Below are 26,955 nucleotides of genomic sequence, written 5' to 3'. Positions count from 1 at the left end.
TTCTTTGTGAGTAGTTTATCTAAAATATTTCCTTGTAGTAACCAAAAAAACTGGCTCATGTTTCTAAGAATGGCTAGAAGTGTGATAAATGATTCTGCTTTCCCGGCATGCACCATGCACGCTGGCTTCTGATGGCTGTACTGGGGGGAGAGGGAGGAGAACTGCAAAGGGGAACAACAATGAAGAAACCTATTGCAGGAAATAAAAAAGTTAAACAAAGTATTTTATTGATACATTCTTGGACAATATCACAGAATCGAAAGAGAATGGAAAGAGGGGATTCTTCGGCAAAGGGTCTCTTTTTTTTTTCACTAAATTGGCACATAAGCAGCAAGAATAACCAAAGTACTGATGACAAACAGCAGAAAACATCCATGCTTTTGTGAGAGTCCTTGTCACACCGATCAGTCATGGGGCAAGAACAAAGGTCAAGACGTGGGGAACCCATAACCTGGCCCTCAAATAGCCTGACGTGACTAAAGTTATTGCAACATATCCATTCTGTAATTGAAAAGAACAGAAGGTAACACAAGTACAAATATCGAACATAAACCATTGACGTGAACTGCAAAACACGTTACTGGCATGCATCCCAAACAGTGAGACCTCTGCTCGGCTCACCCAGACCCGCCTGCTGGGGCTTCCGTCACAGACCCGAGATTGGTGGGGCAACTTTTCTCAGCACAGTTGTTGGTCTTTGAACACCACCCCCGCTTTTTTTTTTTTTAAGAAAAAAAAATAACATGATTTGCAGTGGTGCTATCATCGTAATCACATAGTTGTATACGGATGCAGTTTTTTTTTTCAATTTACTGAGATCTTTTAAAATTTGTATGTGTTTCAGCATTTCCCCCTCTGTTGCTCCATCCGAGAGAATAGGGCTTTATGAAAATAGGGCATTCAAAAACAGTGAACCGAGGTACGACATTGAATGGCAAAGTGCAAAAGTCCTCACGAGCTGTACAGAAAATCTCAACACCTTGCAGCCTGGAAGTACAGATGTAGAAAGACAGAGCAGCCCCAAAACGGTTCTGTGGTGCCCAGGTTTTGTCCCAAAGAGCCTGGGTGGGACTGGAGTCTCAACACTCCCTTGGGAAGGGAAGGTTCAGAAATTGCAGCCGAGTTGGCAGTGCTGTTGCCAATGACTTATTAAGCCAAGATAAAGTAAGGGTGTTTCATAAAGCAGCTGTTTAGGACACATGGATCCTCTATGTTGGACTCCCGGCTGGGGAAGCTCCTCCCGGGATGGGAAGCAGGCAGGACCAAGAGATTCCTCTGCCAGGTGGGTGATGGAAGGGCTGAGGGCTTTACCCCTCCACGGTCCCATGGAGTGGAACGGGTTAGATGACCAGGTTGTTGTAGCTGACATACTTCTTTTTTGCAGCAGGGCCTGAAACAAACAAACAAACAAAATTCAGGCAGGGTTAGTTGTAGCAGTGACCCAATTTTCCAAGCAGCAGCCAAGTTAGCATGGGCTGATCCGAGGTGCCAAGTCAGGGGTGGCACACCCACACCTCTCTGAGCCCCTGACTGTGGCCACACATTTGTCTCCACAAACCAGGTTCCGGTGATGCACAAACCACCTAGATTCTCTTTGCTTTAGTGTCCTCAGTCGCTATCTTTATGGTCTGCAAATTTGGAAAATTGGTCAGTGATAGTCAAGCTTTCTGGCTAGCCAACTCTAAACTGGTACAGTGTGGGCCCCTGACTGGTACAGTGTGTTCTGTTGAATTCTTTTTCTCCAAGACCTTTTTCACAACCTGTGCTGGGGCACGGCCTGTGTCCAGTCGGTGACTGTGGACGGACTCTGCCCGGCCGTTCTCAGCTGTTAGTCATTCACAAACGCTGGTTTGCCTGTCAGCATGCACCATTGGTGTTGGTTCCTTGGATGCAGATGAATTTGTGTTTCCATTTGGCACAGTGATTTCTGAGACCTGCTTCCATTCACTCCATCAGTCATTCAGTGAATGCTCAGGAGGGGCAGTCACCTTCGTTTACAACAAACGTGGGCTTAGGCACTCATGCCCCTTTCCTGTCGTAGTACAGACACAGGTCCCGGTGCATAGCCCTGCTTTGGATTCCAGTTCTCAATACCCACCCACGAAGGAGCTGGTACGTGGTCTTCATGAATGGCTTCTTAGGCCTGCTTTTCTCAGGCTCTAAATAGCAACAATTCCTCCAGAACTTGTTGGTGGGACCTCATGTATAATTTCAAACATTTATTGATTCACTTATCTGAGAGAGAGTGAGTGAAAGTACCCATTTGCACTCTGTGATTCATTCTCCGAAGTGCCTGGAGTGGCTGGGACCGCGCTGAGTGCTGGACCAGAGCTCAGAGCTGGAAGCACAGCCCAGGTCTTCCGCGAAGGCGTGTGCACCCAGCCACGTGGGCCCTCACCGCTGCCTCCACGGTCTGAATACGAAGGTCCTGGAGACCAGAACTGGAGACCTCATTGTGGTATGTGGGCATTTTAACCGCGAGGCTAAGTGCCTTCCCCATGAGTGGTTTTAAAGGTCCAAAGATGCTACATGAATACTCTAAGAATTGGCACCTGGATTTTCTTTCAGTCTGTTCTAGAAGCACAAATGAGCTTGGGCAGTAGACCATCAGGTGCATTATATGAACTGCTGAGTCGTTCTTGATCGGAGGTTGGGACTTTCGGGGCTAGCACTGTGGCATTGATTGTGAAGTTGCCACCTGTAATGCCATTGTCCCATATGGACACCTGATGGAGTCCCCACTACTCTGCTTCCAGTCCAGCTCCCAGCTGACGCTCTGGGGCAAGCAGGGAAACATAGCCCAGTAACTCTGCCTTTAAAGTACAAAAAAAAAAAAAGTAAATTTTTAAAATATTAGGGCTCTCCTGCTGATGTTTTGATTAGAACACTCATTTCATATTAAATCGTGCTGGGATTATGACCTTAAATGGAAATACTAGTGTGGCATGTGTCATCTCGTCCCCAGTCATGAGGCTGGATGGGCAGACACATGACCTTGACATACTCGTGTGTTCTAAAGTGCTCTCTGTTGTTATCTTCAGCCATATGCCTGCTTTGGCTGCAAGAAGAAAGCTGCCCGACGATGCTTCTTTTCTCTGAAGCTTATTTGCAGGCCAGCGGCTGGCAGCCGTGGGCTGGCAGGGGATGGAACGGGCTCAGTGTGCCTTGTCAAATGCCAGCACTCAGGAGACGCAGGACAGAAGTGGGCAGAAGCAAACGGGAAAGCACAGGCTGCTCCTGACCCTGGTGTGGGAGGCTCTGCTTTCTGTGTCATGAAGACTGTTTTCTCTATAAAGCATGATTGTCGATTAGAAGAATCGATGGTGTTGGATTTACTCACAGATACTATACAGTGCTAGCTGCTTAGGACAAGTTTTACCATGAGAGTAAGTTACAGAAATTTTTCCTTTTATTAAGTTAAAATGCAAAGAAAACGAGACAGGCCTATCTTTGGAGCACTGTGGAGATTGGAACACTGATGTTCTGATAGTACGCCGGCGTGCTCTCACCTCCTTGCACCATCTGGGGTGTGTATGATCTGGGGTCCCATGCACAGGGCCAGCACCCCAAAACCAGTCTGCAGACGCTCAGACCCGAGCTTCCCTTCGGTGCCTGTTTCGAACACCCTGCTGCAGCTTGAGTCCCCTGCCTGCCCAGTTTTGGATCAGTTCCAGTTCTTTGTTGAGGTGTGCCCCAGCCCTGAGCCAGGATGCTGAGTTGTTCAGAGACTTTGTAAAATAGGAAAGTGATTTTTTACCCTGTGCGTGTGGATATCATGAGTGTATGCAATACCCCAGTTTCTCATAGGGGGAATGTAATGCATAAATGTATTTTTAAATGACAAAGTTCTACACCAATGGAAAGCCTCAGTATGTGCTTTCTGGGAGGGACTGCTTCGGAACATTGCGGAAAAACTGTAATGAAGTTTGTGCTCTCCCTAAAATGGCTATTTATGTACTTTTCACAGCAATGCCCAATGTATTATAATGCTTATTTTTAAGCCATCCCAGCCTTATGAGTAAATAAGTACCCATGGGGTCTGATAATTCCATTTATTTTGAATATCAATGTACTTTATAGCCTAGGAAACAAAATTGCTTGGCTTAAAATAGTTTTCCAACGAAGTACTTACCATGGAAACACACTTTTGATTTTAAAATAGCTCATGGTTTTCCTGTTAGAAAGTTACAGATTTCAAGGAAGAGCAGATGGAATGGTGCAGCCCCCATCGATTGTTTCAAAGCCATCGGCACCATAGGTGGGGGAGCCTGAGTGTCTCCTTCAAACTGTCTCCGTGAAATGCATGTTAATTCTTAAGAAGAGGGTGTCCTGGGGGACCCTGGTGTTGGGGGATACCGGCCAGAGGCCCTTTGGCTCTCGTGGGGCAGACTCCAGCGCGCCCTGAGAGTCTTGCCATGTGGACACTTTGAAATGCCCTTTGACAATTTAGTGAGGCTTCACTAGTTTTCTGGGAGTCACTTTGTCTCGCAAAGTTCTCGATTCTGCAAGTGCCTTACTCTGTGACAGCCTCACGTCCAAGAAGCAAGGACGAGACGAAAAGTGCAGGACCAATAACAAAGCAGGATGCTTCATTCTGGCTCGCTGTGAGACAGCAAATACATTCAGTTCAACAGCGTGCTTTCCTCTTTTGTAAATGATAATTTTATTTTTCATTAGCTGTATACCCAGGCGTTCTCCAGAGCTTTTTTGTGTTAATGATTATCTATAGATGTCTTCATGCATAAATTTGTATGTGGAATGATTCAAGCATTTTACAACAAAGTGAAGACAAAAATAGTGATTGATCCTGGCCTGATCGTGGCACCTGCCAGAATGTTGGTGCCTCCCTGGGAAGCCCGTGAGATCCCAGTGGGCAGTGGGAGTGCCCCCTTCCCCTGCCAGGTTCTTCAGCCCTCAGCAACCCCTGCTGTGCTCCTGGATGTGGCGGGAGCCCCAGGACCATGTCATGTGTCCAGGCCACAAATTCTACCTAAGACTGTCACAAGACTGTGTTACGTATTTGCAGCTGGGCACAAGCGCAAAATGCCATCTCCATTTGCGGCCTGTGTTTTATGTAACACCGTGTCTTTCAAAATTATCTGCATTGCTCTGGTAATCAGAGTCCCTGGGTAGCTGTCTTGCAGTAACAGGAAAATGTCTATAGTGCTTTCTGTGGACAGACCCTGCTTTCCTGGATTTTACTTTTTTTCAGTAACATCCTGATGCTAAAAGTGGATAATATTTGAAAAACTGCACCATTGAGTGACAAAACTCTAAAAATTAGGAAAAATTATTTGCTGTAAAGGAAACTGATAAAGGATTAATATTCAGTTATTTTAAAGCATAGGCATACAAGTAAGTGGCTACTTAAATTATAAGAATATTCGATATAGCAGGCAATTTAAAGGTTAAGAACTACAAAGTAATAAAGGGAAAATATTCTGCGTCGGTTAGAAAAAGGTGAATTAATACAGACATAAGATGGTATTTGCTGCTCAGGTTGTCGAAAGCATCATCAAGTGCTGGCAAGGGGTAGAATGGCGGTTCCAGTAGACCGCACCTGTTCACCCAGAGTGGTGGTAGTCAGAGCAGCCCTTTGCAAATGCCCGGGAGTTACGTGTCTGGGTTCTGCCTGACACTCTTACAGGTGCCCTCAGAGACCTTGTTTCTCCCATGGTCCGGGAGCTCAGTGTCAGAGGGTCAAAGGGACCTCGGATGAGCCATTACAGAGAAGCAGGGCCCATCCGGTAGGCACAGGCACTGCGGGCTGTTCCCCAGGGTACTCCCGTTGTGCGCGTTTTTCTGCTTCCTGAGCACTGTTATGTTCTGCTGCCCTGTTGTTAGAGAAGGGTTCGGAATCATTGAAGGCATCCATCAAGAGAATGCAGGAGGCCAGACTGTCTCCAGACGGCCATTTTGTGACTGGTACCACTCATTGTATGTTGCAGCTCTTGTTCTACTCCCTGTCTTGAAGGGGTTTCTTTATACCGCCAAGAACAGACTTCAGGAACTGCTTCTTCTGCTTGCTTGCAGCGTTAATCATTTCCACGCTCCCCAGACTGGCACCCCTCCCTGCGTGCCTGTGGGCAAGCTCCCTCTCCCAGAAGCCCTGTGTGCCTCTCTATAATCCACCACACAGATTCGCTTGGTCATCAAGGGTGCAGCTGAAAGGGGTTCTTCACACCACTGCTTCCGATGAAGGAACCCAAGAGAAAGCCCTTTGGCCATGACCTCTGTGATCCCTAGCCCGTGTCCTCCCAAGTTCTCCCCAAAGTGGATGCCTGGCAGTGGCACATGCACATGACTGAGCCACAAAGGTGCAAAGCAGAGCAGGCATCAAGAATAGGATTACCAGGAAGAGAGGGTTTTACAGGCATCCTGCTCTGCTTGGAGGTGAGACATGGGCAGCTGGGGGGACTTTCAGAGCCTCCCCTGAGCCCAGCATCAGCTCCAGCAGCAGCCTGCCAGGGTCTGGACTGTTGTCCTCATCTTCACCGGCTGGACACGTGGACCCCGGCCAGGTAGAAAATACATCTGTGATCCATATCATCATTAACTCTGATCCAACTGCAGAAGCTGCAAGCTCTGGCTGCTGCTCAACTGTTTGGTCCCCATCCCTATTTGGAGACGCCCATAACCCAGTTTCTGTGAATGGAGGGAACAATGGCCTTGGCAGCCATAGACAAGCCCCGAGCACCAGGTGCTGGCTTCATTAGTACCGGGCACACAGAAATCAGCACTGTGCAGTGTCACATGTGTTCCCTGATCCTAACAGGACAGCACTTCTTAAATTTCTTTTTAAGTACTGCAAATGACACAGGGAAAATGGAATTAAAGATGAGTATTTTTGACAAGGCCACCCCTTGTGGTTTTCTCCTTAGCATACATTTTCCATGAGCATCCTGGAGATGCCCAGGACGGGGCAGTTTCTATCATGTGCGCCTGCAGAGGAGCCCTGCCTCTCAGAGCATCTGAAGTGGGAGGAACACAGCAGAATCTTACGGGACCCGGGATCTGCCACCTTGGCCTGTCCTCCGTGTCCTGTGGCTCCCAGACACACAGGGAACCATTGCCATAACTGCCCCACTTTCAAGCAATGCCCATTCCCCGCCTTGGCATCCAGGCAGAGCCAAAACAGCCCAGTTAAAATTGAGAACTTGATTTTCAGTTCCACCGCAACAGAGTGTAAATGGATATTCCAGTGTCTTTTTTCTTAAACTTGAATTTTTACTTTAATATGTGAAACATCAAGTGGAGGTTTGCATGGTTCTTAAAGAATATGCTTGAAGCAAATGAAGTCTGTTTCGTGAGAGGTCTTTAAGCCTGGCTACATTAAAATCTGGGTAATTTGACTGAGGCTGTGTATTACTGCTCCACGGGAACTGCCTTTTTGTTACGCACTTTGCCTCGGCTTGGCAAAGCTTTTGTGCATTGTGCAATTTCAGTCTATTACAGATGCGGGCATCCCAGGCCTGTTATGGATGCACAGCAATAATGCGGCCAAGATTGAGGCTGCGCTCCAGTGTCTGTCTTAAGGCTAACGTTGCATATGGGCAACAGTGATGGAATAGGAGCGGAGTGGCAGTTAGCATTCCTGGGTGAAAATGCCCTGCCCAAACCCAGACCTTGGTATTTGGAGGATACAAAATTCATAGCCCATTAACTCTCTGCTTGGCACATTGATCCAGCTTTCATTAAAAGCTGACCATGTGCTAGTAGTTCAACTGTGAACCAATTGCTCGAAGGTAGGAAAGTACAGTGCCTTTGAACAATGCTTGCTTCAGGGCAGCACAGCCCATGTTTATAAAGCACCTACTGTGCTCCAGGTACTGTTACAGATGGCAAGAATGAGCACCTACTGTACTTCAGAGAGTAGGAATGTGACTGTTCCAGTGAAGTGACTGTCCTGGCGTGTATCAGAGGAGATGGATTCGTAATAATAGTGCTAACGTAGAGCTGATGCTGACCTGCAGGGGGTTAAGCTGCTGCTTGTAACACTGTTCCTATGAGAGCCCTTCCAGGGTCCCCAGCTGCTCTGACTCCCATCCAGCTACGTGTTAGCTGCATGGGAAAGCAGTGAAAGATGGTCCAAGTCCTTGGGCCCCTGCTGCCCAGAGAGCCTGGATCAAGTTCCAGGCTCGTGGCTTCTGCTTGGATCAGCGTCTGCTGTTGGGGCCTTTTGAGGAGTGATTCATTGAGTGGAAGATCTCCTTCTTGGTGTTTATTCCCACTCTCAGTCATTGTGCTTTTCAAGTAACTAAAAAGAATCTTTAAAACATTAACAATAGCAATAATAAATGCATTCAGTTCTCATTCACTATACCCTATACTGGCAAGTTGCCACACTCCTACATAGTGGCTGGGGATGGTGCAGCCGAGGGTCTCGGCATGGCTTTGTTCTGTGTGCCCGTTTGCTTAAAGACACTGTTTCATAAATGTTGTTGATTTCTCTGCTGTTGAGCTCAGCCAATGGAGCTTCCTTAACATACGTGTGTTTCCCACAAGTCAGAGCAGAGCCTTCCTTCTGCATGCTCAGGAACACGAGATGGCACTTCTACACTGTGCTGCTCAGGAACTGCAACAGCCACGTCATTAAGACAAAGCACAAAAAGCGCCCACCACAAGTATCCGGAGTGCTGAGTGAAGAACCCACGTGCACATGTGCAGCCCAGCGAAACCTCTGCTGGAGACATGCGCACTCGGGACTCAGACACAAAAATGTTGTTACTCTGTGTACATTTCTGAGTGACAGCATGCAAGTGCAGTTGACCCCGTTAGGAGTGCTTTTCCTGCCTACTTTCAGTTACGTGGTCAGAAATACTGATTGGACATTTCCAGAAGTAAATGATTCCTAAGTTTTAAATTGCAAAAAATCCTGAGGGTGATGAAAAGGTGCATTGTCCTGCTTTGTGGTATTTCTTGTCCCGCATATCCGTACTGTATGTGTTATCCTCCTGTTAGTCACTCAGTGGCCTCATTATTACATTCCTTGTTGTGCTAGCAGTGCCCGTATTCTAGTCAACGCGATCTACCAAAAATGGCCCTGTGATATGGGCACTTCACGTATGCCAAAAGCTATAAAATGATGAGTACATAGAGTTTAGTGTCATCTCCCGAGTCAGGCCTCCACTGTGCATCTCGGAAAGGATCTGTGGATGAGTGGTGTCTGTCTTGTTGATTGCACTCCTACTAATCTGTTGTTAGCAATTAGGAGAAGCTACAGATGAAGATTCTAAAGACAGAGAATCAAGTTAATGACGTCAGACAATTCTGTAATGGGCAGGCTATAATAGGATTCAGTCAAGGTTATTGTCCTAGACATTACGAGGTAAGAAAGTAAAGACCAAAGACGATGACACCTTTGGGTGGAGATATTAAGAAGGGAAGTAAAGATGACACCTGAATGGAGATACCAAGGAGGGAACTTTAGTGTTGGGAAATCTTGGATTGTACAGTGACTAGTACAGGTGCACAGACCTGGAGCTGACGGCAGAGAAGCCGGAGGGCTGGAACAGGGTGAGCAGGAATGGCAGAAGGTGGAGACTGTCATCCTGGGCAAGGGGGCCAATAAAATGCTGCCTGGGGAAGAGGGAGAGGCCTTTGAGACGAGCATGTACTGAGCCACCTCTGGAGGTGGGCATTTCACAGGCAGGTGCTGGGATCACTGCCAGTTACGCACATTTAGGTGGGGAATACTGTATCAGCAGAGGAGTAATTTTTGAGATTGAGAAAAATCACAGGAAGTTTGAAGCTCCATGAACTCAGGGTTCATCCAGAGAGACGGAGAATGCTGGGATGAGACGGGGGAGAGGTCAGCCTGAGATCGCCGAGCATGTTTCATGGCACTGGTGTGTTCTGGATTCCAGTGCGCTGAGCTCAGCAGTATTTAAAGGGAGATGAGGATCTCTAGTAGTAGATGAGAGGATGGGCTGCAGGCGAGTGTGCCACGGGTGTGGGAGTGCAGGGAGCTGGAGCGATCAGTACAGCACTCCGAGATGATTCAGAGTTCTTTGTTTCTTCTTCTACTTGCATATATTGAATGCACTTCTGGGAGGATATCAGGGGATTTCCCCCCTTAGCACAGTTATAGCCTTAGAAATTCAATCACTCTGTTCAGCTGCTTCATGGATTTAAGTTTTAACCATATAAATTAAATCGCATAGATCGTGTCTGGCCTCAGAGGGGAGGTGCTGGGATGGATTGGTGATGTCTCTCGAGAGCAGGAAGTGGATATTGCCTGACAGTTCATCAATTAATGTGGCCTAGGTCATGTCCCTCTCACACTCCTGCTCTGACCTGCTGGAGGACTTCCCACGTGTGGGGCAGCCCCGGGCAAGGCACCAGCTCCCCCTGAAATGGGAATCGCCACTGATGGGCAAGGAGGATCAGAAGGATATTCAGTGCCCATCCTCTTTCCCATCTTTTCTCTCCCAAATTCTTCACTTCACAATAGATGGAGTTGTCTTCTTAGGAGTTGAATCATTCAAAAGAAGGCTGAAAAAGGTGCAGAAAATGTAGAAGTGGAGGGGAGAGTAAGGAAAGAATGAATTGGGTCCCATTGAATGAATGAGTGACTCCTTGACAAAACCGTGTGAGGTGACTGCAGTAGAGGAGGTTGTAAGCGTGGACTGCTGTCAGGCTGTGGGTCTTCCCTCTGGTCCTCTGCCAGGTGTTCCAGAGGTGCCTGCTTTGTCTCCTGTCCCACTGGCAAGTCCTCGTGGATGGCTTCTGTGCTCTCCAACTCCTGATGGTTCTGCATCCCTTCACAACTTTTTGTCTCTTTCCTTACAAGCTCTGACATGCTCTCAGTTTATCTGCGCTCCAGACTGTAAACTCTTCCTGTGTTCTGTTAATGACCATTGAACTCATAAACCCATGGGCAGTAGCTAGTACTCACCCTAAGCAGCTGCATGGGCAAAAGTGAGCAGGTCTGTGGGTGGCAGATGACATGTAAGCTAGGGACTGGTCAGAGCTGATGACTGCAAAGCCAGCTCCTGTGTGGTCTCTGCCTCACAGGGGACGGAATTGTGTCTTGCCAGTGTTCTGGGACCTAGCAGCTCCCCCACTCGATCTTCTGGAGTGGGAACAGCTTGTGCTCCTAGCTGCTGCACGATGCTTCTATGTGCCCAGTCTGGTGACAGGGGCAGTGGATCACTTAGCCCAGAGAGCGATCCCTAATTTACTACAGGTGTTCTGCTGAGAGCAGCAGAAAGGAGCCTGGTGTGACAGAGCGGGGGTGGAACAGGTTCCTGACCATTCCATGCTAGACATGAACCTGCTGAAGGAATTGTGGGGTGCGTTGGAAAGAGGCGATGGGTGTTTCAAGCACAGGGAGGTAAGCCAACAAATTGAGGCCATCTTTTTCTTGGGTCTGACTAACTGAATTATACATTCAGTCCCATTATGAATCCTTTATCAGCAAGTGGTAAGTGTGAGCAGGCTTGATTCTGCTGCTGTGGGAATCCATGAACCATCAGCGCCTCCCAGGCTGCACCCAGCTGCTTAGACTTGCAGCTGCTCCCTGGTTTGCGTCTTGAGTGTTCTCAGCAGACACTTCCTGTCCTGGCCTTTCCTCCTGCATGTGACAGTCTGTTGCTTTCAAGTGAGAACAAAATCCTGGAAGTACACATAGCATGATTCTGTCTCTCCTTGAGGTATTTATCACATTTGTGATTTGATGGTAATCTCTCTACACAGTGCTGTGTTTGCTGAGACCATTTCTGATGGACATGCTCTCCCTTCGTATCCCTCTTTGTCTCAGGTCTGGGCTGTTCCTGGTGTGACTTGAGGTCATCTGCCAGGAGGCTGATCTTAGCAGGGATCTTACGGAAATGAGCAGCTAGTTGGCTTGGAGGATTTGAGGCTAGCGAGACTGAATGGGGTAGCAGAGGGACAGAGGAAGATGAAGGCCCAGGAGGAGAGGGGAGGAGGAAGAAGGACCAGAGAGCAGAGAGGAGGAAGAGGAAGAGGAAGGACCAGAGAGGAGACCACAGAGCCAGTGACACATCATGTTTAGAAGGTGTTGTTCACTTGACTGGCTGTGTCAATGGTATCACAGCTGTGTTGGGGGCTTTCTGTATTCTGCGATAAGTTAATATACTTTGGAGTTAAGTTTCACAGTGTTGATAGTGTCAACAGTTCACTTTCAAATAGTCAAAAACACATCACGCAAATTCAGGGAGGTGTCAGCAGTTATTGAACATTGGTATAGAGGGTTAGATTACTGTTCATTTTACTTTTTTGTTGGAAAAGTCAGATGACAAGTTGGAAGACCGCCCCCCCCACCATGGCTTTTCTAAGGGGTGTCCCCTCCTCTTTCAGAACAGCTGCCACCAAGGAGTCACACTCCCCAGGATGTCTGGGAGTGAGTCAGGGTAGTTTTCATGGTTGCGGGTGAACCATGGTGTTGATAACTTCGGTGTGATCATCAAAGCAGCAGCCATCACTCAAGTCTGTGACCTCAGCCAGTGATTGTATCTCTTCATGCCTGAGTTCTCTAATCTGAAGGAGCCACATTGAAGTTGTTAAGAGGCTAATGGAGTCCCTGTATATAATGCCCTCAGAACAGGATTGGCTGCCATTTGCATTCAGTCTTATTTTAGCTGTGGTTTGCCTTCTATCTAGATACATGGAATGCATCCATCCTGTACCCTCAAGTAACACCGACCCATAACTTGCCTCTTGACAGCCAAGGGTTCTTCCAAAACAGGTCATTCTGCTTCTAAAATGAAGCTGAGTTGGCTGGTTGGTTCCTGCATGGCTGTCCTTGAGGTGTCAGCATACATGCAGTGAAGGAGTCTGTCAGAGCATGGCCACCGTGTTTGACCTGCCTCTGCTCTCCCTGCCCTTGAGAACCACTGCTGCATCTCTGCCACGCTGTGATGCTGCAGTCCTGTGCTGGGAGGGATTGTATTACTTGATGAGACCCAAAGCTGGGAGGAAAGACTGAAGCTTCCATGATGGCAGGAATGGCAGTTTCTTCCTGGACACAATGGTCTTAGACACAAAGTCAATGGCCACTACTCCCTCCCTGACAGCCTGTGTCAGCCAGGGACGCTTTCTGATGGTCATCCACTTGGGGCACCCTCGTTGAGCCCTGCTATGTTATTTGCAAAATCAATCACTGAAGATCTTAGACATGTTTATTTATTGCTTTTTGTCCATTTTGGCCTAATGAATTGGATGTTTCTTGTATCAGAAGAATGTCCAATTAGCTGATGCCGGTCATCCTCTACTTAAGCCACTACTCAATAGTGCAATTGACAACTGTTGTGTCAGTATTGATGAAGCAGAGTGAAGATGGAGCCATTGACCAAGCCACTGCTAGTGACAAGACCAACTGAGGCTTCCTGTGCACGTCTGTGGCACGCGTGTGCTCATGCTTGCTGCCCATGTCGACTGCACGGCTGACTTAGCATCCACTCACAGTTCCACATTTCCCAGGAACCCATCTGTGACCTCGGAATTCAGAAAGAATGACTGTGTCACAGCCCAGTGTCAAGGAAAAAATTGATGAGGACCTTGAAAATGCCAGGTGTGGTCTCACATTCTAGAGCAGAGAAAGTGATGCGCCAGTGTTCAGTACAGTACTTGTGGCCTCTTGGCAGGTACTTGCCACGCCTGTGGTTGAGTGTGAGTAGCCTGGATATTTGCAGCCAACAGAGGAGCACAATTACACAGGAGATTACATCTCCCTTCAGAGTGTAAGAGTGGGCACGTAGCTCTGGGTGTTTGTGTTGGTCTAAAAGTATCCGACTATGCGAGAAAGAGGATTTGGGTGGTAGCAACACAAAATCCTTAAAACTAAGATTGTCCAGGAAGTGGTGGTGCTTGCCAAAGGTGCAAGGTGGTTCTGCTGCTACAGCTGTTTTCTGGCAAGGACTTCCAAACAATGACTCTTTGCTGGGATACGTAGTGTGTCCTGGGACGTGTCACGTGGGGCCATCATACGCTTCACATACCATGTGTACCACCACAACCACCCATCTGAGTGGGAACAGTATTTACTCAGGAAATAAATGTTCTCCAAACGGCTTATAAGTGTCTTGTAAAACCGCATGTGCATGACTGTCACAGGTGTACATGCAGCAGGATAGTCCCTGCCCTCACAAACGTCCCAGTAAACCTAAGCCACTTACGCATGTGTGTGGACTCCTGCTTGTAGTAAGGTCTTCATCAGAGACCTTGCTCTAGCAAAGGCAGTGACATAAGGTAAATCACTCCTGCATCACTTCCTGCCCGGGGTGTGGCTTCTGGCATGTAGACCCCAGTCTGTCTATACATGCGTCACCTTACCGATGGGCCTTGGGCAGTTATCTTCCCTGGTTAACCAAGCCTGTGGTTTTTCTGTGCCAGGCTTTCAAGTCTGAGTCCCTTTTGAGTAGTGTGGTGCTGCGTATTCGTAAGTTGGCCCTTTTATTATGCACCAATGCCACTTAAGGCCAGTCAGTTATTTCTTTAGTCCATTATATGCAGAGAAAGAAAGTAGGGAAATGGTGGATTATTCAAAGTAGCTGACTAAAGGAGATTCGCACTGAGACATGGTACCCAGCATTGAAGCCTGCGCATCTTGCCAGCCCTCTGAGAGAAGCCTTCCATCCTCCCACGTGGAGATGGGAAGTCATGACACAGAGTGCAGTGTAGTTCCTGAAGTTGTGCAGGAGGCATGTCCAGGCCACTAGCTCTGCTGGGCCTGAGACACTGCAACCTGCTTCTCATCCTAGGAGATGCTGCTTTTGTGCCACTTCCCCTCCATCTTGTAAACCAGAATGACGAAAATGACTTAATGGCATGTCATGTCCTTTCTTGACTTGCCACTAATACTACTAAGCAACTAAAGAAATATGTAATGTTTGGAAATCAACAGCATAGTAAGGACCCTAGGAAGGCTCTTCAGTCTTGAATGCCCTTAGCCAACCTCAACTCCTAGCCTCTCACAGAGCTTGCACTGGGCCCCAGAATGTCTTTTCTGTCCGGTGGGGCAGACCCACCCTCGTTTGTTGTTAGTGGCCGCCATTGCTGCCAACTGATGCCTAGAAAAAGAAACCTGTCCCTTGTGGGCGGGACAGGGATTTCCTGTGTTTTTGACTCTCTTACATTTCAACCCAGTTTTCCAGTTAGCATGTTCCAATTTCTGCATTGGAATAATACATATGGTGCCTGCGAAGACTGCTGCTGAAAGATGACAGATTGAAATACCTATAGTATGCAAATTGTATGGCTGCATGGCTCTCTTTGGTCTCCCAGGAAGGAAAAATGCAGCAGTATTTTGCAGAACCTCTCTTACTACTGCAGAATTAACCTTTCTGGAATTGAAGTCCACAAGAGGGGCTGTCCTCTGGCAAAGAAATTGCTGTGATTTCATTAATTTTTCAGATCAAACTTTTGAAAGTGATTCCGACTTTTTTTCTTGTTAATTTCAAAATGGAAACTCCACAGGGCTTATCTCTACTGCATCTGTTTATAGATGGGAAGAGGGGAAATGGATTGGAATCATTTGTCCACGAAATAGAGAAGGGATAAAGGCACCCCCTGCCGCCAGATGCCTGGTCGCCCGCCTCCTGCCACACTCGGTGTGCAGTTAGCACCATCGGTCAGAAAAAATTATCCGCAGGCCTTTTCACAATTCCCACCTGAGCAAAAATGATTAAATAGTGCACAACCTGATTCACCAAATAAACACAGATACATTTCTTTGAAAATGAGAGTTTCAGCCATGAGGAATGAAACAAAGAGAGGTTATCAGCTAGGCCCAAGTCAACCAGAAAATTCAATAAACCCCTAACATCCAATTTCCCTTGTTCACTACTAAATCAGAGTATCACTGGAATCAGTTTGAATGAATGCACGCACTTTTCAGTTGGCTGTTTTGATGTCCTGTAAATACAGCCCAAATACCAATTTCTGTAACAGAATCAGCCATAAAAATAAAATCGATCAACAACAGCATTGAACCCGCGAGATGAGGATGTCCAAATGAGTTATATTACTATTCAAGTTGGACCGAGCCCGTTTATTCCGCTCCAGTTCTTCATCCTCTGTGAATCTGTGAGCAAATTCAGGCGATCACTGCTCTGTCCGTGCCATATATTCTTTTTCATCAAGTCCTACAGATGCTTCCCCACTTGCTAATATATGCCCTAGGCTGAGAGTTGTTGAGATGTGAAATCCTCCACACTGCTATCACTTCTGCTGGAAATGGTCTTGGAGAATGTTCCATTTGTAGACTCTAATCCATATTCCAGGAAAGTATTGTTTTCTTGGTAGACAGAAAGAGAGAGATGGGGGCAATAAATGTAGCCCAACCCAGAGGAAGCTATGGGATGGGTGTGGAGAATTGCTGGCCAAAGAGCAGGCATTTGTGAGTGGATCATAAGCTGGAGAAGATTTATGTGTGAGCAGCAGTTGGCAGATGGGCACTGGAGCTTCCATGTTGCTTGTCTCTAATAGGAAATCACCCCTACAGCATGATTAGAAAGTTTTTCAGTGGCCAAATGCCAGGCTTCAGAACCTGGAATGTTGACAGAGGGCACACAATGGGCTCCTTGGAAGAGGAGAATGCTGGTGAGCAATGTGGGAAAGGAGTTGGGCAGCCCTGGGAAGAGAGAGTAGCTCAGCCCGAGGCCTCCAAACTCCTGCACGCACAGCAGGAGTTAGACAAAGAGGGAAGGGAACAGACCATGGGTGGACCATGTGGAGAAGACTGGGAGAGACAAGTCACGTACAGATTAAAGGCTGAATGTGCAGCCTTTGTGTTATAACTTCTCTCTGTCGGTGAGGTGAGTGTAAGGGCAGCCTGGAGCCCGAGTACGAGGGTCTGCAGCCTTGACCTGCAGCCTTGACCTGCAGCCTTGACCTGCCGCGTGCTGGGTCACCCTGGACAGACTCTTGACTGTTCCACAACAACACTGAAAGGACCTTCTCTTTGGAGTGGGTTTAAGTATTTAGTAATCTCATTTAGGAAGCATTTGATAAGCCATTTCATTGTTTTATCAGTACTTGGTAAAAAGTCATGTTTTACCTTCCTTCACTTTTATTGCTTCCTTTATGCCACAGGCACTGTAGGAGATATGGTACAGAAATAAGTTATTTTAATCACAAAAGAGGCACTACCGGGGTGATTGGAATTGTGGGACAATATAAGCTTAGGATGGATATGGAAGCAGTTTATAGGAATTTCAGGATGGTTTTGCACCAATGCTTTCTCTTTAACTTCTTGTGACCCTTTGGGATGTCCTCATGTTTGAGGTCATAGGAGATTCTGGAATTGAACCTTGCTGCTGTGCAGGTTGGGTCTTGTATTTCTGGGTTTGCATTTACTTGTGTTACAGCCGCTGGCTGGGTGGAATTTCATCTTGCGACTTGAGCGCAGTTGGGTGTGAGCGGCTTGCTCTCGGCAGCTGAAGAGCGCCCGGGAAGCCTCTTTACTGTGGAGGAAGTGGCCAAGAAGTGCTGCTTGCGGTCAGACTCCTGGATGTTTGCATAGGAGACCAACTGCAGATGGCTGGTTATTGATTTTGTCCTCTGTGAGCACCCAAAAGCTCCCTTCCTTTTCCTAGCTCCCAGGGAGGATGTCATTCAGGGGCATTGCATGGAACCACAGAACCAAGACGCAGAGCTTCTCAACGTTATCGCAAAGAGCAGATATTGAGTGGTAGAAGTTCAGACTGCTATGTTCTCACACACCTGGCAACACCATCATCACCATCACGACCATAATCAACACCTTATCTCCTCTCTTTCTCTCTCTCTCTCTCTCTCTCTCTCTCTCTCTCTCTCTCTCTCTCTCTCTCTCTCACACACACACACACACACACACACACTTCCCTACAAAGCCATGTGGCTCTTTCTCTGTATAATCTAGGGGACACAAGCAGAGGTTGCTCTGTGGGTCAACAGCCTTGGACAGAAAAGACTACAGGGCAAGTTGTGCCCCTGGGTCAGGAGGAACCATGCATGCTCCCTGTGCCAGGCTCACCTCTGGCTTTGACAGAGTGAATCTTGCGTGTGCTTTAACTGTGTTTTTTCTGTGTAGGTTGATGAAACCCAGCTGAGCCTAACTGAGCTTGTGTTTCTGTATTACTGGAGTCAGTAGAACAAGTACATTTCCATTCAGGACTTTTCAGGGGGCCCTCATCTGATCAGCACAAGGCATTCATCTTTCTGATTACCCATCACTTGATTTTATTCAGTGAAAAAGGAAGGATTCTCTTTTAGAATGAGAGATTTTTATCAGCTGGCAGTGATGTTTACCCATGCTTCTATGATTGTGGTCACACGAGTGGCTATCCCTACAGAGATCAGTGTTCATATGGTGCCGTCCCTAGTGCATGCAGCACTAGCATTGGCTGTGTGGTGTGTCTCCCTTTGGGGACCCTAGAGTGTATGTGTGATGCACTGTACTCTGAGCATGGAACTGCTCACGATGGCTCTCACACCTGAGCAAGTGTATGTTGCTGCTCAGAGCACTTGTGGTACAAGTCACACTTGTATTCAGATTGCTGCAAAGTTCGCCGTTGCATTTCAGAAGAGGAACTGTCATGTTTTGCTAATTCTCTGTGTGAAGGATTGTTGTAGGACTTGCCCTATGAAATTCAGAGAAATTAGCTAGAAATTTGCAAAGAAGTTTGCTAGAAAGAAACAATCTTTACCTCACAAACTTCTTTGGGATTTGATCAGCTTTTTTTCTTCCTGAAATCATTGTATCAATCAGAAAAAGTGCAGATTGAAATTAAAGGAAATGACAGAAAGTAAAGCAGGCTAAGATCAGATTCGGTGTTTAAAGTAGGCATCAGCAGCAGTGTGGGTTATCTGTGTAATAAAGATAACCCACATCCTTCATCGTTCATGTATATGAGGCACCTTCCGAGAGCTCACAGGAAATATGTATCGTAAATGTATCCACGTGGATTCTAAACTTTTTTTGCACCATAGAAGAACTTCAATTTCATTTTCTTATGGACTTTGGGGAATCCCTAAGTTCTAGCTTACCTGTGAAGTCCAGAAAATGTGATTTTTAGAGGGAACAATTTTTGAATGAATTTATGTTTTGGGTCTTTCTGGTTGGAGAGCATATTACCTCTAGGCTCTACATAATACATGTGTGTGGTGGTAAAGATATATAACACACACACACACACACACACACGGGGGGGGGAGAGATTGATTGATTGATTGATTTGAACAATGGATAAGTGTCCAGTAGAGTAAACCTGAAGCTTTGGCCCTTAAGTGATGGAGAATGGCATAATTAGGCCATATGTGGTCCTCTGTTGGCAACTAAAGTTGAAAAATTCCCCCATGGCTGTTTACTAAAAGTTGGTTTAAAGCCCACTGAAGCAGGTGAGAAAAATGGGCCATTTTTCTCCTCGGTTGGAAGGCTTGTTTGCAGTCCTAGGAGCATGCTGTGTTCCTGGCAAGGAAAGACCTGTGTTCAGCCATCCCTTTGGCTGGGAGGAGAAGCCACCGGCTGAGTACCTTTTCTTTGCCATGTGTCTGTTCATACGAGTGTTTTCCACCTGCATCCTTTCACAAGTGGGAAGGAAGCCACTGTCCAGCCCACACGCTGCCCACCAGCATGATGCAGCAGGCCAGTGCTTGTGAAGGTGCCTCGGAAGCCTTAAAAGGAAACAGACTTTTCTATAGCTCTGGAGACCCAAACAGTTGTTAGCTAAAGGAATTACTCTGTGGAGTACTGTGTGGTAGTGAGCTTGTGGCTGGTAATGGGGGTTCTTGGAGAGACAGATCCAGGCCTCTGGGTTAGCATGGGGGCACTTTGGAAGAGCTGGACAGAGCTGGTGAACATGTTCCTAGTGGTGTGAGGTATATGAATCACCAGAGCGAATGGCTGGTTGAGCTTCCAACTCAGTTAAAGTGGGAGCCTGATTGTGTGCATTTCTCACAAGCCATCATTCAGGTCCTTGGTGCTACCACTTGTCTGTAGGTAAAACGTGGAATATTCCCAGATGTGAGACAGTTCCACAAGTCTCCATCAATGTCAAGCTCTGCTCATTGCTCTTTCCCTCATTGGCACTCATGTTTTAGGAAAGAATCCGTGCTTTCCATACTACATGGATTAATACAGCTGAAGGAGACTCTGCCTGCATTGCTGTCATTGGTCCAAGATGCCAAAACTCTTGCTCTGGTTCTTTCATTCTTGACCATTTCTGTGAAAGAGTATTTGCATGTACCTTCTCTCCAGCCTTAACGGCATGTGCAAGCCAGTTGGGTGGCACGGATCTGTGGGGTGCTGTGGTCTCCATCCTTGCCCAGTTCACTGTTGTTCCCTGGCTGTGGCATTTGTTGAAATGCGATGTACACAAAGAACAGGAATCCTGAACTGAGTTGGTTTCTCTAAGTTTGCATCAGGAGGAGTGGCAGTTGAGGACCCCTCTGGCCCTGTGCAGGAAGGAGACCTGTGGCTCAGGGTGCCTGGTAGGCATCTTCTTGGGTTTGTCTGGTTTAGCTTCTTTGTAAGATGCATGCTTTTTTTTTTTTTTTTTTGCAGGGGCCGGTCGAACCGCTGGCAGAAGGCAAACTTGAACCTTGCCTAAGGAAGCAGTAGCTGTGGACCTTTCAGCAGATGTAAGTCCTAATCAGATTGCATTCTGATGCCTATATTTCTCAAACCGTTTGAATCATTGTTATGTTGTTAATATGCACTATTATAAGAACTTTATTTGGCACTATGCTCCATACTATTTTGTGTTAGACTCTCCCAGTCATCTGCACAGAGGGGGAAAGACACAACTGGGAGAGCTGGAAACTTGAATGTTCAAGACACCAAGTTAGTGTCAGGGCTTCCAGCACAATGCTACACCTTCCACCTGCTCAACAGTGTGGCTAGTAAGTGGCAATGGAGTCTTTATACTTCCTAAGTATTATTTCATGTAGTAAGTTGCCAGAAGCATGCTTTTTGTTTATTTCAGTTGTGAAAGTTGAGGCTGAGGGTGGTGAATTTGCCTAGAAGTTAAGTGGGAGTTAAGTGTGGTGTTGGGGTACCTCCTGGCTGACATTTTTTTTCTCCTTCTGCTGGAGTGAGCAGGGAAGGTGGCTTCCTTTGTGGTTTGTTAAGTTCTCTTGGGGCATTCATGAGTTTGAGGCCAAGGGCATATGGGTTTTGTGCAGTTTGCTGACGTCAGTTGTAAATCTGGACGCCACCAGTGCTCAGTGGAAGACAGTAAGTTGGGATGCTCTCTCAGGGGACCCTGAGCTCATCATGGGACAGAACTCACAGGGGCCTCTGAGCTCATGGGATGCTCTCTCAGGGGACCCTGAGCTCATCATGGGACAGAACTCACAGGGGCCTCTGAGCTCATGGGATGCTCTCTCAGGGGACCCTGAGCTCATCATGGGGCAGCACTTGCAGAATTGCTGAGCCATTTGGTTCTCACTATTTCAGTAGCATGCTCAAAGAATGCCAGAATGCCGGTTGAGTTTGGTATTCTCACAGATGACTCAGAATAGGTGTCCCTGAATGTCTGTGGCTGCCTCGCTGGCTGAGCAGAAAGTTTGCAGATCCTTCCTTGTCCAGGCATGTAGTAGAATGGTAAAGGTCTAGTTCCTGCTCTTCAGATGCTGCCTAAGGGTTGGCTCCTACAAGCTCTGACTCTTCTGTACCACCCACACACTGCCCACTCCAGTTGCCAGCCTCGCTGCTGGCCCCACTAACTTGGAAGCTGCCTGAGAGGCCTCTCACTTGAGGTCTTGTACACTGTGCCCTGGCTGCCTTGAGTCTCCTCCCAGAGGTTTTCCAGGGTTTGTGCCTTCTTGCCCATCCTCTCATCTCCTATGCCACCTCTTCAGGAATCTATTATCCAAACAATCAGGTCTAGCCCCAACCTAACTCCATAGGCTTTCTGTATGATTTCCCGCAAACATATCCTTCCACTGCCACTCTGCATGTACCTCGTACCTTGGAACCATTCATCTAAGATGAGTAGAATGAAAGAAAAAGGAAGATCAGAAAAGAAAACTGTGCAAGAGGCAGGCGCATGGCTATGGGAATGAACTGAGGGGAGCTTTGGTTTCAAGAAGAAGAAAGTCCCAAAGTGGTGGCTGGAGACAGGGTGCTAGGCCAAGGTCATATTATCTACTGAGGGGGACAGGTCCTGGGCAGAGCTGCAGTTGAGGAGGTCAGCACCACTCAGCGTGATGGAATTACAGGTGATGACGTTGGGCAAACACGAGGCCAGAGCAGGCTCGTTTAAGGCTGGTGTCCTGGATAGTGACATGCTAAGGCTTACACATCCTCCACAGCAGGACGAAACTGCATCTAGTGCAGACAAGAGCCCAGAATGCTCTGGCACAAGCCCTGCCTCTGCTCCACCTAGTCCTGAATTAGGCAGAAGGCATGGGCTTGGAGGACTCAACTAAGCACTGGATTCTTACTCTGGGTCTATTGCTCTGCTCACTTGTCCAGTTTATTCCCTGTGGGACCGTTTGGCAGTCACTGGGCTACAAGCGACAAGGCAGAACCAGGTATCCTGGAATGACCCACAATGAAAATCACTGGTGATCTCCAACAGTGCCTGTCTAATGGTGACAGAATCTAATGAGTACAGTCTTCTGCTATAGCAAAATTGAGTCCTGTATAATTTTTGTGTTTGCCATTTTTTTTTTTGTTTCACATGCATGTTACATTAATATGAGACATTCTTTGCAAATATTGTACTTTGCGTTGGGTGGGGGATGCTAACAGTCTTAAAAACATAAGCATAATTTGGGGTGAGAGTTATGGTAGAATTCCTGTGCTATGGAATAATACTGTTCCATGACAGCGAGAACCATGGGCTGCCTATTGAAAGTAGAGACTTCTCAGGGCTGCTTGGGAGCCTGGCTGAAAGGAATCCCACTAGAGAGCTCAGAACGGAAGATGTCTGTGCGACACACAGGGACACCTGCTGCCCTGGTTCCTGTGCTTCCTCCCACAGACACTCTGCTGGGTTGAAAGCACAGTCTTGTAACCCTGGGACACACAAACATGCGCACAATCACACACCCATGTAATTTAGAAATTATACATGGCATACAATTGCTGTAATCAAACATGCAATTTACTTGTTATGCATAGATTATGTTTAATACCTTGTGTGGAGAAAGTTGTCCCAACCTAACAACCAGCTTCGCTGTGCCTCCCAAGAGGTGCTCCTGGGTCCACAGCAGGCTGCCCTGTGGGGAGTCCCCTCCATCACTAAGGAGTGGTTTCCAGCCTCTGCGTGGCTGCTCTGGAATGTTCCATCCCATCCATGGTTGCACCTTCCTTGGCTCTTAAAATTGAACCTGCAGACTAGCTCTGCCCAGGCTCCTAAAGTCTTGTATTGTGCACAGCCCAGCCCTCTGCACACTCTGCCCAGGCTCTGTCCACAGCATTGCTTTGTCCCATAAGTGTGTGGCTTCCTGTCAGCTCCTGGTTCCCCTCCCTGGTCTCCCATGCAATCAGCTTCTGTCTCTCTCTCCCTTTCTCCCTCTCCATGCCATCCATACAACCAGCTGATCCACCACCTTGTGCGCTTTATTTTGCCTTATTTGCTTGTAATCTGTATTATTCTTTTCACTGCATTCTCTGTATTAACCTTAAATCAGCTCAAGCTGGATCTCTTTCTAGATAAAAATATTCACATGATTAAAAATAAAGAAAACAAAACCTCTGTGAAACTAAAGTTGTTGTTGGGTTTGAAGGTCAAAAAACTGATTAGAGGTTTACTGAGGAAAAGAAAATGGCATAAAAGAAAACCCCGTAATTACATGAAATGAGGCAGCGTGAGTGCCCTGTGATTTTCCCCATTTGGTACACAGCTAAAAATTGAATTTTCTGAAGGCAGAAGTCAATAAAAAGCTTGTTTTATAGGGCATGGGAAATGAGGAGAATTGAAATCGTTACAGCAGTGTGTTCTGCAGTGGTGTCCTTCAGAAAGATGGGACTGGCGGACCACAGCTACCCAGCACAAGCTGTTACTCTCATGAGAGCTGTCTCCATGAGAACTAGGGGGCAGGCATGGTTAGGAGGACTTGGAACGTCTGGGGACTCATACCTTCCTGGGAGTGCATTGGAGGCATCTGGCCTACAGATTCTGGAAATTTCTGGTGAACATTAAGGCTCCACTCTCTGTTGGTGTCTGGCAAACCATACTCACTGTACTTTAGAATGGATAGTTTCAGTAACAAAAAATCTTGAGACATAGATGATTGATCAGTGATTGTGCCAACTTAACGTGGTGCTTTTGATAACTGGACCATCAGTTAGGCATGAGAGCTGGTAGATTTTATTGAATGGAAAACACATGTAGGAGAAAAAGAAGAGCATTCTTTTAATTCTCTTGTAACTTTTCATCAAGTAAAAGATCAGAAGACTGTAGGAGCTGGTTATATTGCTTAACACAGCAGGGGATTAATGTATGAGCCAAGAGCCGGAGTGCAGAGGAAGTTTAAGATGCTGAAATTCTGGGCCTGCATGGGTGCGGAGTTTGAGGTGCTACTTGGGAGGCCCATTTCCACTCGCAGTGTGCCTGGGTTTGAGCCGGGGCCTCACTGCTGAGTCCAGACTCCTGTGTCCTTGACGGCCTGAGCTCATTCCCTCAAGACACTGGGTGCTTGCCAGCCGTGTCATAGACCTGCACGAGGGTCCAGATTCTAGGTGTCCACCTGACCCGGCCTTGGCTTTTGTGGGTGTTTTAGAAAATGAAATAGCAGCTGGGAGCCCCTTTCCTGTCTACGTTTATCTCAGTCACTCTGTCTTACTGATCAAATGAAAATTAATTACGATAATTTAACCAATGCTATTATTATGCCACTATCTGGCAGTCTCTTAAAAACATGTTTTCTGGATTGGCCAAAGGAAGTAGGACTTTTGAGGCTAGTAAGACACAGGAAGATCTTATGAGATGCTTTTGCACATTAGAGAATGAAATACTAGTTGTGGGTAAGATGCAATAGGATCTGCGTAGCTTTACATTGCCTATTATGAGTGAAGTGGCATGTTTCTACAAGCCTGCATACTCATCTAGTTGTGGTGTTGACTCAGTGTCTGTCGCCCTGTCATTGCACATTATTCAAGAATTAAGCCTTGTCTCCAAAGAGGCCTTATCACTAGGGGCCTCTGTCCTCCTCTGCTGGCCACGTAGTGGCTGTGTGGGTGAGTGGAAGGTGCGATCATGATGTGAGGTAGGCTGCTTGCCTGGCAGCATAAGTTCTCAGTTAACTGGAGCCTGAGGAGCCACACCATGAGCCGTTCAGCAAGCTCACTGTGAGGACTAAGGCTTGGTAAGCCTCACTCACGGATGCACAGACCACTGTGCCTGTGGTTCCTGGAGAGGACCCTTGCTTCTCCCAGCTTTGCCCCACGAGTGGCTGTGACCTCCTCCTTTCCCTGTGAGAGGCATGAGGAGCATAGCGGCTTTCGGTGAGTTCTGGGAATTCTGAGCACACTGAGAACTGCGGACGGCTCTAGAAGGCTGTCCGGATGGACAATTTGTATAAAAATTCAGACTTCATTCTGTACTTTATGGCCCGAGCCTCTCTCTCGCTCTCTCTCTCTCACACACACGTGCGCGCGCACACACACACACACACACACACACACACACACTGTTCAATAAATTCACAGAAAATATGCCTTTGTTGAGGGGGGAACTATGTATGGATTTCCAGTTTTAGCATCCAAATAAACTTGTTTTTGCAATCCATTCTCCATGCATTTTTTAGCTACTCTCAGATTTGTGCAGAAATGTAGCTACCCAAGTAAAGAATCTCAAAATACTTGGCTTTATGCTTTAGAGAAGTTGCCTTATTTTCCATGGTATAGACAGATGATCAGGAATAAAGTTGCCTGAATTAAGGTCTTACGTTTCCTTTAGCAAGCAACCATGCTACAGGCTTTCCTGTCTTTGGAAGTCCAGGTGAGTCTGCAGGTAGATACTGAATTCTTGGTTGGTGGCATTTCTTGGGGGCACAGGGGTGGGTTGAGGCACCTGAGTCTTGTTGCTCTGATGGTTGAAATGCCCTACTTCCTAACGTCCACATCATCAGCTCAGCTCTTGAAACCTCCGCCCATCTTGAAGGTGATGTCTTGATGTATACATGGAAGCACTGGCCCTCCCAGTTGCTGGAGGAGTTTCCTTTAAAAAGATACACTGTATTTCTGCCTATCCTGATTCATTTTCAAATGGCTTCCCAGTCTGAGAATAAAGGCAGGACAGTTCAGCTTTAACCCACAAGCATCTCCGAACCCGGTGCTTTCTTATTTCCCAGTCTTTCTCTTGAAGCGCGTTTCCTCTGGGTCCCCTTGGGTAGGCACCACGTATGTGCTTCAGGCTTTCAGGTGTGTAGTGCCCTTTGCACAGCTTCTTCTCTTTGCCTAGAAGCTTTTCCTACACCTTGTTGGTTGGTTTTTGTCTTGTTTCTCTAATACTTCTGCATCCTTCAAGCAGATTTGTCTGAAGAAACTTCAACTTCCATGTAGCTATGTTTCATGCTCTCTTTCGCGGCTTAGTCACAGAGGTTTGGTTTTTTGTTTGTTTGTTTTTCACAGTTTCAGTTTCCTGTAGTTAGATTTCAGTCACTGATCTGTATCCCCAGCTAGAAAACATTCTTTTGGTTTTCTGTGCAGCCATGATCTGTTCTTTCATAAGAACCCTGGGTCATTCTAATGCAGGTGGGCATCAGTCTGATGGTGTGGGCCAGGATGAGAGCAGCTGTCTCCTTGGCATCAATTATTTGTTGGAATCAAAGTGTGGTCTCCAGAAATTGTCATGGACATCTAAGCAGTGCTTCCTGATGTCTCTGCCCTGTGAGCTGGTCCTGAGCCACTCCTCCACAAAGAGCCCCAGTGTCCCTGGAAGGGCGCAGTACAGCACTGGCCTGGTTCGTTAATAACTTGAGTTGTAACACAGTGTGAAATACTCTTGCCCCCAGTAATTGTACAGCTGGCCAGGCCTGGGAGAACCATGCTAGTCATGA

General features: G+C 47.1%; 1 protein-coding gene across 1 annotated transcript in view; it reads right to left on the bottom strand.

The window, feature by feature from the left end:
* Nucleotides 1-202: 202 nt before the first annotated feature.
* Nucleotides 203-26,955, bottom strand: part of GRM7 (glutamate metabotropic receptor 7) — a 548,127-nt gene continuing 521,374 nt past the window's right edge. The window contains exon 10 of the mRNA XM_040995108.1: nucleotides 203-1,390. Coding sequence (XP_040851042.1) covers nucleotides 1,341-1,390 — 50 coding nt within the window. The 3' untranslated portion in view covers nucleotides 203-1,340. The remainder of the gene's footprint in view (nucleotides 1,391-26,955) is intronic.

The sequence above is a fragment of the Ochotona curzoniae genome, unplaced genomic scaffold (assembly GCF_017591425.1).
Source record: "Ochotona curzoniae isolate NIBS_2020 unplaced genomic scaffold, NIBS_Ocur_1.0 contig_908, whole genome shotgun sequence".
Taxonomy (NCBI): Eukaryota; Metazoa; Chordata; class Mammalia; order Lagomorpha; family Ochotonidae; genus Ochotona; species Ochotona curzoniae.
The sequence above is the reverse complement of the archived record's forward strand: the minus strand, read 5'-3'. Positions and strand labels throughout refer to the sequence as shown.